This window comes from Chelonoidis abingdonii, chromosome 1 (assembly GCF_003597395.2).
Source record: "Chelonoidis abingdonii isolate Lonesome George chromosome 1, CheloAbing_2.0, whole genome shotgun sequence".
Lineage (NCBI taxonomy): Eukaryota > Metazoa > Chordata > Testudines > Testudinidae > Chelonoidis > Chelonoidis abingdonii.
This window is the reverse complement of record NC_133769.1, coordinates 177,407,364-177,422,130: the sequence shown is the minus strand read 5'-3', so window position 1 is coordinate 177,422,130 and position 14,767 is coordinate 177,407,364. Positions and strand designations below refer to the sequence as shown.

At 39.8% G+C, this 14,767-nt stretch overlaps 1 protein-coding gene across 3 annotated transcripts in view; it reads right to left on the bottom strand.

The window, feature by feature from the left end:
- The window catches only part of CRYBG3 (crystallin beta-gamma domain containing 3), a 135,904-nt gene that overhangs the window by 45,395 nt on the left and 75,742 nt on the right, over positions 1–14,767 (bottom strand). For 2 of the 3 annotated variants that reach the window (XM_075072861.1, XM_075072862.1), the window contains exons 8-11: positions 5,363–5,499; positions 3,834–3,948; positions 2,142–2,177; positions 407–540 (exon numbers count right to left, since the gene is read on the bottom strand). In XM_075072861.1, the coding sequence (XP_074928962.1) occupies positions 407–540; positions 2,142–2,177; positions 3,834–3,948; positions 5,363–5,499 (422 nt within the window). Of the gene's footprint in view, positions 1–406; positions 541–2,141; positions 2,178–3,176; positions 3,288–3,833; positions 3,949–5,362; positions 5,500–14,767 lie in introns of those variants that run through there. The other variant, XM_032805037.2, reaches the window with a different exon arrangement.

Genomic DNA, 14,767 nt, shown 5'->3' with positions numbered 1-14,767 from the left:
TGTTAACCTATGTGAAAACCACAAACTGCCTTGTCTATATTTTCCTCACTAGGATTTTACTTAGCGTCAGTTACCACGCATTACCTAACACAAGTTACACACATACCTTTTTTCCTAGTGAAGACAAGGTCTAAGATTTAAAAAACCAGAAGTCAATCCACTCCTTCCCCTGCCCACACAAGATATTGTCTATACTATATTTAACTCACCTTAACTGATTGCCAATTACCTTGTTATTTAACATGTGCATATGTTAGTATAGACACTCCACAAATGTTTGTTCCAAGACATAGATGTTTGTGGTTTATTTTTTGAAATCCTGATTGTAATTAGATTACTTATAAAGAGTAATTTGTCATTTATCTATTTATAGTGAACATTAAATACAAAAATAAAATATACTCACACTCCACCAATGACACGTATTGATCCAATTCCCTGGAAATCCTCATCACTTCTAAAGAGTGCTGGGACAGCATCAATGTTTCCAGAAAGCTCTTTGGCCCATCCTCCAAAATCTTTTTTCTCATATATTACTATCTGGAGAATTTGGTTTGAAACAATGTATTTAGTACTTCAACTTTTAGTAAACTTAAATCTGACACACATAGTGCAGCATTGTCGAGGAATGCAATTTTTTTCTCAGCAGCTACCATGGTGGGAATTCTGCTCTGTGTCTCCTGAGCCCTCCTGATTGCAGGTTGCTCCACGGTCTGGACAAGCCCTGGTATGATTTTGACAGCCTTAGCAGGCTGTCTACGGGCTTCTCTACATAGGAAAATTTATCAGTATAGTTATACCAATATAATTATACCACTATAACTGCCTGTGTGGACACCTTCACTTGAACAAGAGTGGCCACATGCAGAGTTTTAGCAGTATAACTAAAACAGTACAGTTATGCTGATAACATTTTCCATGTGAGAAGCCCTAGGTAAAGGCAGCTTCCCCAGGCCACCTAGAATCTCTGCAGTGCTATGTGCTCTAGCCCTGCTGCTAGCCCCAGTATGCCCTTCCCAGGCTGCCTATACTGAGACTTGCAAGAGTGTTCTCAGAGAGCAATCTTATGACTATGTTCCTCAAATCCTTTGCCATGGTAATTGTCTCAAAGCTGGATCTGGGGCTCTTAAATCTTTATGCTGCTCCAGACTTTTTCATTCCGTGTAAAGAAGCAAGCAGGGGTAAGAATCTTACCCCATATATTTAAAATCCATGAAATACGCTAGATTCATAGAGTTTCATTTGAGCTGAGTGATAATGAGACAGCATAAGCCTGATCCAGTAGAAAATATCCAAGGCCTTTCCACCCAAGCTGATGGATCTGCACTAGACAGCCTCCACTGGACGTACAGTAAAAAAAAATTGTTGGGCTTTGAAGAGCTGCCTCAGTGCAGGAAAATTCTATGGGTTCCTTACCTCTTTCATTGCACGGTTTCTCATTCTGGATTCACCTGTTCACCCTTCATCAGCGTCACATGCACTGTGTGCTAGAGTAACTCCCTCTACGGGTATGGCTCTGGCCTGCAATTGGCCAGGCTATAGATGGTTTTTTTATTTTTTTAAATAAGTTAACTGGGGCCATATATGTTTCTGTGGGGAACTGGGTGAGGGAGGGGCAGAGCAAAAGCAAAGAAAAACGTTTCTGGCCTCCCTTCCCACCCTTCAGTTGGACTCCAATCACATACACCCCAATGTGCTTCAGAAGATGGGCCCTCCCAATCATGATTTGATTCTTGCAGAGAAGGGAAGGGGAAAGAGTGTACTTCCTTTCTCTTATTTTTTGAATGTGGTGAAGTAGACATTTGACCTAAAGGGGTCCTTTGTTCACTGATGACTGTGGATGTGTCAGCCAGGAGAAACTCACTTTAGACTGTAGTTCCTTTAAAATTCTTCATACAACTGACATTCAGTTATCTTGGAAAAAAATCCTGCTACTTTTATGTCTCACAAAGCACATGTAACTTCTGGGCTGTGTAGCATCACAGAATTTGTTCTTAGGCAGTGGGCAGATGCAGAATGTCTAATCGAATATTCCACAGACAATAGAGAAGAGATATTTTCCTCACTAAGAAAAGGAAGTAGTCTTAAGTCAGGATCTCCCTGTCACAGAATCTTTTATTGGCCGCATGTTTGGTACTTACCTTAACATTCATAGGCATTTGTACCTTTAGTCCACCCTAAGATATAAAATACACACATAAATAATTACATAAAATCTGAAATTATATTTCCATATGTGTACATTTTATAACTCTAGAGGAGTATGCAGTTATTGCAGCTATACTAGATGATTCCAGTCTGTGTTGAATCTGACATTTAAATACACTGATAATTCACAAAACCAAGGAACACCTATAAAAATGATCTAGAAACACAATGTTTTTAGAAGCCTCTGAATAAAAAAAAAACCAAACACCACTTCATACATGTTTGTCTTAACTTGTACTATAGATACAAGTATTTACTACTTATTTGTCTTTCACTTATACCACTGATCAGATTAAAAAAAATTAAAGTAACTTTTAAAACTGTACCACATATATTACAAGTTTTCTTAAAGCAGTAGGGATTGTATATCAAAAAGTTATTTACATCAAAACTTATTTCACGAGAACACAGGCTGATGGGTATATTCCCAGGAATGAGAACAATGTAAGCCATCTATGAAGTGAGGCACAACATCGCATATGAATAACAATGTTCCAATACTGGAAACGATAGCCAAGGATTGTTGTAATCCTTCAACATATTTGCAGAACAAGGGAGAGATTTTCAAAAGCAGAAATGGAAGGCAGGTGCACAACTCACACTGACTTTCAGTGGGAGCTGGGCACGTAACTGTCCCTTGTAGTTTTGAAAATCTCCTTTTGGAACCTTTATGTACACATTAAAGCTACACGCCATTGTATCTGTATCCATCCCTTTCCATGCTTATATCCACAAGCTGTCCATCAAAGGAGTATTAGGCTGCGTGTGTATCAAGATTGCTATACAGTGCGTAGTCACAGGAAGATTACCAGGCAGTTTGATTAGTTATTATTTCTTCTGACCTGGCACCTGCAGCAGACTCTAGCTGCATGAGTATGCAAAGGTTTTCTGAAGAACCTTTTATAACCAGTTGTTGTTGGTTCCAACAGAAATTGCACAACCTTAAACGCACAACTTTTGGGTCTTACTTAAAGAGACACTTAATCCACATCATCTTGACACAAGTTTTTCTTTTACTAAGATGTCCTACTGCATTGAGGAACCCAGTGTTCCTTTCTGACTTGAACATTGCCAAAGCTCTGGAAGTTTGCACTGAAAAGAAAAGAAGAATATTATACCTCTACAGAAATTTGCTGTCACAATCCGCACTATCAATGTGTTGCAACAACACAGTTCACCACCACAACATCCAAACTGCAGATGGACCGAAAACCCAGAACTGGATCCAATTTTTGTATCTATAATAGACCATACCCACAGTCTATATCCAAAAACTCCTAAACATGGGGAATATGAAATCCCAATTTTAACTTTCCCAAATCTTGGACTGTTCTGATTTGACCCACTTGAGAGAGGTATGAGCCGCAAACATGCACCTATCTCTTCTCCCAGTGCCAAGTAATATAGCCTTCTCAGACTTATTTGAGAGCTCTAAATGTACAGAGGTGGTAGTGTAGCAACTTTTCAGATGAATGGCAAATGCACTGTAATACACCACTGTATGACATGTATGTTACATATGCAAAAATCTCTAAAAAACTGTAAAGCGAATATTCAACTCAAAGTTATCTTTAGACGAAATCATTAAATGGGGTGCATCATTCAGAGAATCGCAACCACCTCACCATTTTTAGGGGACGCAGAGATTTCACGTCTGCTGCAGAAATTTCAGATGGTGAGTTGCCTTCTTCCAAAACTAACACATCTCCTTTGTAATTAGGGTCTGAATAGGCAAGCCATCTATAGCAATGAGAAAAATAAATGACTTGTTTAAAACAATTAAATATGTTAAGAGCGTACATTCTTTTCTTGATTTTATCCATCAGGGCTAGATAATATGCACCAGATACACAAAGTATCTTAAATACAAAATACATTTAAACATTAGGATTTTGAACGTGTTGCTACAATCTTAGAAAATTAATTTAAAATTCCTTCAATGTCTAACTCAGAAGAAATAAGACAAGAAAACATTGGTCACTTATCATAAAAGGCCATCTTGTTATACTGTGAATAAGCAAAACCTAATGATTACTACTGATGACTACAAATATCTGGAGACCAACACTGGCATCAAAATTTATCATGAACTGATGATTCAAAATAAGATAGAAATCTTTGCACTGACTCCACTGGGCTTTGCATCAGACTTATTAGAATATGTTCATTCACTACATTTATTTGAAAACTAGGAGCTCTTATTTTGACATTAAGATCTTTGAAGCATGGCTCTCTCCTTCAGACTCTCATGTCAAAAGGAAGTATGTGTGTAAGGGTGAGGTGGGGAAAGACTAGGTGGGTTATAGTAGGTGGGATAGGAGACTAGTGGACAGTGATGAAGAATGGAGGTGGGGGCTTATATGCACGTGGAGTATCAAGTGCTTAAAACTTGCTATCTAGAAAATTGTAAGCAATTAAAAATTACTGTAGGTAAGACACTTTTCTCCTTTCCTTTCCTCATAGCTTTAAAACTCATTTTCTAATTTTTTTCCAAACTTCACAAGAATATTCTGCCTGGGGATCAGAAGTTGCATGTGAACCTCAGGGAAGCTAGATTCATAATGAGAAGCTAGCTTCAACCCCAATCATGGAATGACTCCTGTCACTCCATAATGATTCTGGAAAGGAGAAAAACATCTCACTCTAGAACGAAAGGACCGGGAAGTTCTGTGCACCTGCCTGACAAACATATTCCCTCTGCTAAACACACAAAGTACTGGACTGGTGAGGGAGTCTGGATTTGGATCATTCTGCATAGCCCTTCTGACTAGGGCACAGTTGCTGCTTCAGGAGTGCTTAATTGAGGCAATATTTATTTTCTGGAATTCAATCACACTGTTGTGCTTTTAACAGTGTGGTTGGGTAAAAGGACACTACTGGTCTCCAGTGAACAAGAAGTTGACTTTATCTGAGCTTCCTCCTCTACTTATACAGGTGTACAAGACTGGTTGATAGGGAAACAGAGGGAGAATGCCTTTGAGAGAGTCAGGCTGCACACCAAGGAATCACAGAAGTGGGCTGAAACAAACTACGGAGTTTATGTTAACTTGTTTTTATAAATATAATGCCCTAAGAAAAATCCTTTTTGACTGCAAGTGTTTTTTGCTGCTATGTCATTCCACCAGCTTACAAACTACTAGTAAAGAATACTCACACTCCTGACTTGACAATTATGTAAAAGGTGCTTTTAACATCCAGTTCTTCTAAATTGGCAACTGCATTCTGTATGCAGACAGGAAACCCCTCTGTTCCAGCTTGCAGGCAAAACTCTATTTCTGGAATGCTGCAATCCTGCAGAAACAAATGAGAATGTAAAGGTTAACTACATTTGGAAAGTTTGCCAGTACTGATAGAAATACAAGTCCTTCCTTTTAAAGCTATGTTTATTTCAATTTTTTTCTTAACACAATAACTTTGGGTTCTACAGAACAGTACTTTTTAAAAATTAAGGCTGGAATTGTCAGAGTCCTAAAGAAGTTAGGCCTCCAACTTCCACTGACTTTTCATGGGAGTTTAGCACCTAAATCTTGTGGGCTCCTTTGAAAATCTCAGCCTAAATATGCTTTCATTAAATCATATTTACCAACAGAAGAAGCTATTTATATATAAATATATTTTCTGACTTCTTGGATTTTTCACAACTTTATGATGAAAACATTGAAGTCAACTGGTTGTGATATTACACTATTTTCCTTTTATTACATTTGGATTCAGTGGTGCTTTCCAATTTTCTATAATAAGTATTCATTAAAGAATAGCATACACATATTCATGACTCCTTTTCAGTATCATCATAAATTAGGTAATTATGGCTGTGTGTAGAATTACATTAAATATGTCTAAAATAAAATACATTAACTGCACAGTTTAGAATCAGGCATGCTTGTTGATGAGCAGTTTAATGCTTAGTGTATAATAATTTAAATCAATAAAGGAAAAAAGATTCTAGATTTAATATTACATACAAACCCAGATCCCAATTCAGAAAAGAATTTAAGCACATGGTTATGTCCATCTTTATTTCAGGAAGGGCACCTATTTAAGCATGAGTAACTCTTGGATTTCACTGGAATTGAAGGGTGTACTTACAAGGATGCTTCCCTGGAACAAGGCCTCAATTATAACTACCTCTGAAATTTATTTAGGACTGCCTGTAATTTAGTTTTGCAATGCATACGACTTATGCCCTCTAATTGTGTAAATTCAATTTTATGTTACTTTAAATAAAAGGGCAGCATTCCAGTGAAAGGCAAAGAAAGTGAAAGCCAAAACAAATGTTTCCAGTGCCAGGTAGCTACCTAATGCTTTTTCTTTATACAGTACATGTTAAGATGGGGACACTAGGATTTTATCATTGGAGTGCCTATCCATTAGCCTATCAGTTCTGGAGAAGAGCTTGCCAAGTCTCACCGTTCTTCCCAAGAAATGTGCAGAAACTGTCTTTAACTATGGTAATTTCAACACGCATGTAAAATGTAGCACCAGTGGTGTTTTTATTTTTTTAAAAAACAGCTTTTGACACACTACAGCTCTGTGTAAGGTTTCCTTTTAGGACCTGATTCAGCAAAGCAGTTCGAAGTGAAAGGGAGTTAACTACTGTTAGAATACAGATATTCAGGCCTGACTGTATAAGCCTATACTTTAAGAACTTTGGTATATTTTTATCATGTAGCTAGTTACTGGGGTATAAAAACAAAGAATCAAAATCACATGGGCCTTTTCCCAGTAGGATAGTCTGAGGCCTTGTTCTTAAGCTAAAGCCTTTGGCTAAGCAGCAGGGGCAGTGATAAACTGGGAAGTGTACAGTCACATCCTCACATTCCAAATCAGCCACACTGAAATAAGGTGGTATTAGGCTGTTAGGAAGATGATCCTGTCCATCACCACCAGATAAAGAAACAAATCTTAAGATGGTTAATGAAAGCTTAGTTTAATAGCATCCTATCTCACAGAACTGGAAGGGAGCCTGAAAGGTCACTGAGTTGAGCCCCCTGCCTTCACTAGCAGGAACAAGTACAAATTTTTTGCCCCAGATCCCTAAGTGGCCCCCTCAAGGATTGAACTCACAAGCCTGGGTTTAGCAGGCCAATGCTCAAACCACTGAGCTATCTGCCCCCCATCCTGTTTGGCAAAAAATCACTTACCAATGGTTGTGGTTGTGAAACCCTCATTTCTGTAGTGTTTTATCCTTATGGCTCCCACTTTTCTATTGCTAATCTGTCTGGTTCTCTAATTGTTTCTGTCTGCTGTATAACTAATTTTGCTAGGTATAAGTTAATTAGGGTAGTGGGATATAGTTGGTTAGAGAATTACAGTATACTACAATTTGTTAGGATTGGTTAGTTAAATTTCAGTAAAATGACTGGTTAAGGTATAGCTGAGAATATTACTATATAAACTGGCGTCAAACAGGAAGTGGAGGGCAAATTGGAATCATCCTTGCTAAGGGGGGGGGAGGAGGGACTGGGAATAGGGAACGGGGAACGTGGACATAAGCAGAGTGGTGAGAATTCCCTTGGCACAGGCACAGCAGAAGTAAAGCTGTTCTCTGAGGACCCTTTAACAAACATAGGAGGCAAGAGGAGTCAACACTACAGAGATTTTAGGCATCTTTCTGGCCCAAGAGCTGAGGTAACTTGGACAGCCCCCCAGGGTTATCTAAATTAGAGGTGGCCAACCTGTGACTCCGGAGCCACATGCGGCTCTTTAGAAGTTAATATGCAGCTGCTTGTATAGGCACCAACTCTGGGGCTGGAGCTACGGGTGCCAACTTTCCAATGTGCCAGGGGGGTGCTCACTGCTCAACCCCTGGCTCTGCCACAGGCCCTGCCCCCCCCTTCCATCCCTTCCCCTGAGCCTGCAGTGCCCTTGTTCCGCCTCCATTCCCCTTCCCTCCCCAGCCTCCAGCATGCCATGAAACAGCTGATTGGGAGGTGTGGGGATGTAGGAGGAGGTGTTGATTGTTGGGGCTGCTGGAGGATGGGAGGCACTGGGGGCAGGGGGGAGCTGATGGAGGGCTGCTGACGTATTACTCTGGCTCTTTGGCAATGTACATTGGTAAATTCTGGCTCCTTCTCAGGCTCAGGTTGGCACCCTTGATCTAAATTAAGTCAGGGACTGTTCCAGCCTCCAGAGAAGCCTAGAATCAGGATGTATCTCAATTTTATAGCACAGAACCTCACCCCAGGATTGGAAGGCTCTGAACAGGTTCCACTGAAGCAGTAACAAATTATCAAAAAATAAAAAGAAGTTTCTCTTGCTGGTGCACAAAGTCATTTTGACAGTTATTGGACTGTCAGCAATAAAGTAATAATTCTAGTAAAATTATTTCAGAGAAATGTTAAGTCACTTTCCCCAAGAGGCCCACAGTACAGTAACATAATACATTAGCAATGCTCTCACACACGATCACATTTCCTTTGTATTGTACCTAGCAAACAATGCACAGTAGTTGTTCTCAGCAACAAAAATTGCAACACTATGCTTTTGTATCAGAAGATCAAAACCAGAAAGATACAGTAGAAAATTGCAGTACAATACTACCTTATAGAAAATCGCTAAAGAAATGCTAATGCCTCTGGTTCTAAACATACAGCTGAGCAGGTAAAGAAGTCCAATTTGTAGTTCACATGAGTATGTGCATGTGATACAGCCACAATGAAGAGAGATTTTCTGAGGCTCATGTTTTCCGATATAATCTGTATAGTTTGTAATCCAATCTAATCCAGGCTTTCAAAGCTTGTTTGTTTGTGATTTTCCTAATGAATTAGGCAGTAACTCCTTAAGGTACAAGAAAACATCTCTCTCTTTCCTTCCTTCCTCTCCTTCTTACATATATATCATATACTGTTTATACATTTATGACTTTAGCCTATACAACATGCACCTAAATTCTGGAATCAAACAATTTAGTTTTTGTTAGGAAAATTAGAACTTTCTATCATAAAATTCTAGAGAGAATTATGCCAATAATTATTTTCGGCAAGCACAATACAGTGATTACATGGCGAAAAAGGTGGAGAAATAAGGTACTTTTAACTGCACAGACACAGTATCTCATATGTATCAACTGTTTTGTTCCAGTTTACCTAAGGAGCATCATTCTAAAGTTGATGCTTGGAATGAGTCTATATGCTGCTTCTTATTCTTTTGGAAATGCTTCCAGATTTGTTTTTACTTTTAATGCTCATCAAAAGTGCCCCGCTGACAGCACTAAAGACTGGAATAATATAGTTCTTCACCAAGTAGGGTGAATCACAAGCAGAGGCAGTGCAAGCTCTCTAATTTTGCTTTAGTATCCATTCAGCCTGACTTGGAGGCCCATAAACTTGACCCCTCTACTAACTGTGATGGTGTTTTTGCGAATCGCACTGAGTATACCAACTCATTCAACACAGTGTTACATAGTAACTTGTGGTCATGACCAAAAGCAATTAACATCAATTTTTAAAGGAAACAAAATTTTTGAGCAAACGATATGTAATTTTATAACTATATATATTTTCAAATTAGATTAGGGGTCAGATTTTTAAAGGTCATTTAGGCCTTGCTGTGCTCAGTGTTGCAGTGCATAACTGATTTAGGAGCCTATATCTCATTTTCAAATGGTCTGTAGGCACTTCGCAGCCTAAATCCCATTATAAGTCAATGGAGGTAGGCTCCTAAGGACCCAAATCACTTAGGAAAATGAGATTTAGGCTCCTAATCAGTTAGACATTGCAAAACTGATCTCAGCAACACAAATATCTTTAAAAATCTAGGCCTAAGTTACAAACTATGCCCTGATTTACACCCACTGGATGAAATTCTGTGCTGTAATAAGCTGGTAAAGGTCCCCTAGAAGCCAAACAAGTTTCATCTACTTATTTGGGGGATGAAGTTAGCCCACTGATGTCAGAGCAAGGTAAAGGTTATCCTGAGGTGTTATTGTACAAGATACATATTACGTCTTTGCAAATACACACCCATACTGTCCCATAGCTTATATATTTTGAACATGTGGACTTTAGATCAGTAAATATTTGTCCTGAGATGATCACATCTGCCTGAACAAACTGATTTAGAGAGCAGCATTACTTACTGTAACTTCAGTAAGACTTTTAATGAAATCAGTTTTTACCACACAAAATCCCCCCAAAGTGATAATTTGGACGTTAAGAACCGTATCTCCAATCTGAACCTTTTCAAATTTCAGATACGTGGATGCAAATCCATCACCACACTTGGTTTCGGGTCAGATACGAAACTGAAAAATAGGTTTTTTCCCAATGTATGGTCATATGGAACCAAAATCATGCAAGAACCATTATTTTACTGAGATGTCAGGTTAGAATCGTAGAAATCTTACATGAACAGCTCATCTTGGTGAAATTTGTATCATTTGGGACTGATATCCCACAATAACCTTGGAATATTTCAACACATTATACCTAAAAATCTAGCTATTATGACAAGTTTGAAGCTGAAGCAGTCTAAACCAAATCTGGGTCTGACCACTACACCTCCTTGAATCCTCTCTAATTTCTTTTTATATAAATCTGATAGATCCAAAATAATCTCCAGAGATATTTCACTTTGTTTACTTCTGGAAAATATTATAGTTTGCTACTTAATAAACTGAGACTTAGTAAAGGGCACATCCTTGTGCAAATGCAAAATTATTTCCAAATATAAACAGATGGGTGTGACGTTCCACTCCATATGATTTTATGAAAATATGCTAATGAGTGTGAATATAATGTAACTGGAATATGCTTCATGCAAAAGGCCTCTTGTAAGGTATCATTACAAAGCTTATAATTTACTGAGTGTGTTCATCCTATTTGTATGAATGTATCATTCTTGTATCTGTAAACTAGAATATGAAATATAACTCCTGGGTAACTATTGTAATTATGTAAAGTGTAGGCCATTAATGGTGGTTTGGAATCTTGATGGCTCCCATTAACCTGAACAATTGACTGTAGATGGCTCTGTTTACTTGCACGCCTTCCAGGAAGAATAAGGACTGGGTCTCACACGGCATGTGACCATGTCACCTGGTACTGGAATCCATCTTAAACCTGGTGCTTTTTCAATTTAGAAGAGGGGTGGGACCACAGAGAGAACAAAGATTCCGCCCTGTGCCAAAGCTATAAAAGGGTGTGCACAGAACAAGGGGGCTAGAAAAAGGACTGTACGAAGGGAAAGTGATGGGCCCAGATAGAAAGGAGTCTAATCTTGTGAAAAGAAGCTTATTGGAACATCTCTGAGGGTGAGATTTTATCTGTAAATGAGTTTTCTTAATGATTAGGCTTAGACTCGCATGTTTTAATTTTATTTGGCTTGGTAACTTACTTTGTTCTGTCTGTTATTACTGAAACCAATTAAATCCTACTTTTTATAATTTAATACAATCACTTTGCTTATTATTGACCCGCAGAGTAAGTAATAATCGGGGAGCAAACAGCTGTGCATCTCTCTCTATCATGTTATAGAGGGTGGACAATTTATGAGTTTACCCTGTATAAGCTTTATACAGAGTAAACAGATTATATTTGGGGTTTGGACTACCACTGGGTCGTCTGCGGTGCTAGAGACAGGAGCACTTCTTAAGCTGTTTTCAGTTAAGTCTGCAGCTTTTGGAGGACGTGGTTCAGACCTGAGTCTGTGCTGCAGCAGGCTAGCATGTCTGGCTCAACAAGGCAGGGTTCTGAAGTCCCAAGCTGACAGGGAAAACGGGCTCAGAGGTAGTCTCAGCACATCAGGTGGCAGTCCCAAAGGAGTTTCTGTGACCCAAGCCATCACAGTGGGCATTTCTGCCTGCTAGGGTCATGTTACTAAGACACAGAAAAAAAATAAAGAGTTAAACCGAGAGAGAAAGACATCAATGAATAGATATGTTCATTTGCTGGGATAACGAGTGCTGTCTAAGTGCCTAATTAGAGCATAAACCTTCAGTGAGCACCACTGTCTATCCCTCTCTGCTTTTAACATTAAGCATCTTCAAGGTGCCATGACTGTTTCTCTTCTCCTCTCCTTCCCACCATTCTGGGGTTAGACTGCTTCCTCCATGGTTCCATAGGAGCAACTCACTGCTGCTTTCCTCCTTAGGATCTTTAGGGACCACCAGAAAAGGCAATTCCTTTCTTCAGTTCCGGAAAGTGGTTCAGGGAATATCCAAACCAACCCTCAGAGAACAGGGATTTCTGAAACAGACCTATTCCCACTGGCAGCAGGTTTGCTACAAAGCAGGCGTAACTAGCATTTCCAAATCCTTAGTGTTTTAAATGTCTCAGTTCAGGGCTAGGTGCACCTTTGATCCCTCTCCAGTCTCCTGGAATACACTACACAGGTTGCCAGGCATGCACTTTCACCTCTCTCAGCATGGAAACCCACCACTCCCAGTTCAGGCCCTGTGTGCCAACCATGATTACTCAGCAGGTTCAGCTGGGTTCAGGTATCTGCAAGTCTTCCCTTTGGGGATTTGTGACCAGTAGTCTTTTTATCCATCCCAGGTTCTCTGTGCCCATTTTCCCACTTAGATCCCCTTGTGCAGTTACAAGCCAGACTGGTGAGCTGTGCATGGTTGGAGGGGAAATTTAAAAAAAATGAATGACATGCATTTTCCATTAGACACTGGTAAGTGCAGCTATCTGAAGCTATTTTTCCCTTTTCCTGCAAGTATCTGCTACTTGAATGAACAGTTTATTCTCATCCGGTAAACCACATGATGACAATTAAAAAAACGGGTGGAACATATAATCTTCATAAAACATGGCAGGCATTCCTACATCCTTCACATTAAATAGCAGAGGGTTCCCTACAGGCTTCGCTCTAGGGATTCTGAAGTGTCTCTCTTAGGCCAGGGAGCTCATGATTACGCTATTCCCTTCCAATGTAAAGGAGGCTGAGGTGCTGGTTAGCCAGGAAACTCAGGTTTGGCTGTTTCCCCTATGAGAAGGAGCACAGCCTCTCACCCTGGAGCAGCTTTCCATGCTGCCACTAGCCTGGCGGCAGCTTGTCTCTCTCTCTTCCCTCTTTCCCTTGCAAGAGGAGGGGTTGTAAAAGGTCTCAGGCAGCCCTTAATTGGATTCAGATGTCCCTAATTGACCTGAGGTAACCCCTTCTCAGCTAGTAGGGAAGAGGACCTTTAACATTCTTAGTCTAACATATCTGCTTTCCAGGTCACAGAAACCTATTGAAGACCTGTAAATCTGTCTGAAAGCAGTTTCTGGTGACTGTCAGATTCTCTAGCACTCTCTTGCAGCCCTCTCGCTTGACTTTGTCACAGTACACACAAGCCCCGGCACCAAAAACTTCTCCATGATGGATAAGGTAGGGATCCTTTTCTGCACACAATTGAGGTTCTAAGGGGTAAGCCCAGCACCCAGCATCCCCTTTTCATTTCCAGAGACCTGTGAAAAGAGCTACCCATATCCAGGACAACAATTATATGACTGAATCTCTGAGGAGGTCTTACAAGAAACTGGGATCTGATGGTCTGAGATGACTGGCTGAATGGGCTGAGCTATGGGAACAGTAATCAGCCTGTGTCTGTGTAGATTTCGCTGTCCTGACCTGAAGTTCACGTATCTGGGTAGAACCCAACCTCACTCTTATTTCAAGTGGCTTTGAGTTTCTCTAATTGCACAATCCATTTCTTTGGGATTTTGTTTTGGTTCTTGTAAATTAAACACACCATACATCCAATTTACATCCACAATGAGCTGAGCCACAAGCTACCACAAAGTTAACAGAATCTCTGCTTCATGTGGAGACTTTTACCCAAATCAGAACACTGAGCTACCGTCCAGTTGTTTTTCAATACACTAACATCTGCCCTGTAAAAATAAAATATTAAATGTTCTACCACAGCTTCCTCCGTAAATGTTTCTTCCACCTGCCAGTGCACTACACTATCCCCAACTATTTAACCAACTTATAAAGATGCTATTTGAAGACATCTAACAGACGCAAAAAACAGAGTTAAAAAACATTAAAAAAATTAAAAGAAAAACCAACTAGCCCAGGCACACAGCCAATATCATTAAACTGATGGGACAGAAAGGTAAACCCAACAGTCATCAAGCAAACCACTCCATCAACAAAATCTCTCCAACAACCTTCCAACACAGCTGCTACAACAACAACAACGACGCAAACTTTCCCACACCACACAAATATACCAACTCCAAGAGCTGTGGCCCCAAAAGGTCAAGGATTGATCAATTAAAATATATAGTGCACAATAAACTTCCCCTTAAGAAGGACTTCCATAAGGCACTGATTTAAGCACTTAACGCTCGTCCTGAAAAGGTAGACTTCCCTCAGGCCCTGATTCTAGGAAAAATCTTGAGCTAAGGAATTCTTGCACACAGCAAAGTACTGCATGAATCTAGAGACTGACAGCAGAGCAGCTCTAGCCTATCACAATTGCTAGGCATAAGGTCATTGCTCAAGCATTTGGGGACTTGTCTATAAAATGGTAATATTTAAACCTTGTATTGCAGTGTACAACACTCCCAGCTGTGGTCCACAAAAACAAACCATACCATGGGAGACTGGAAAAAGGATTTAA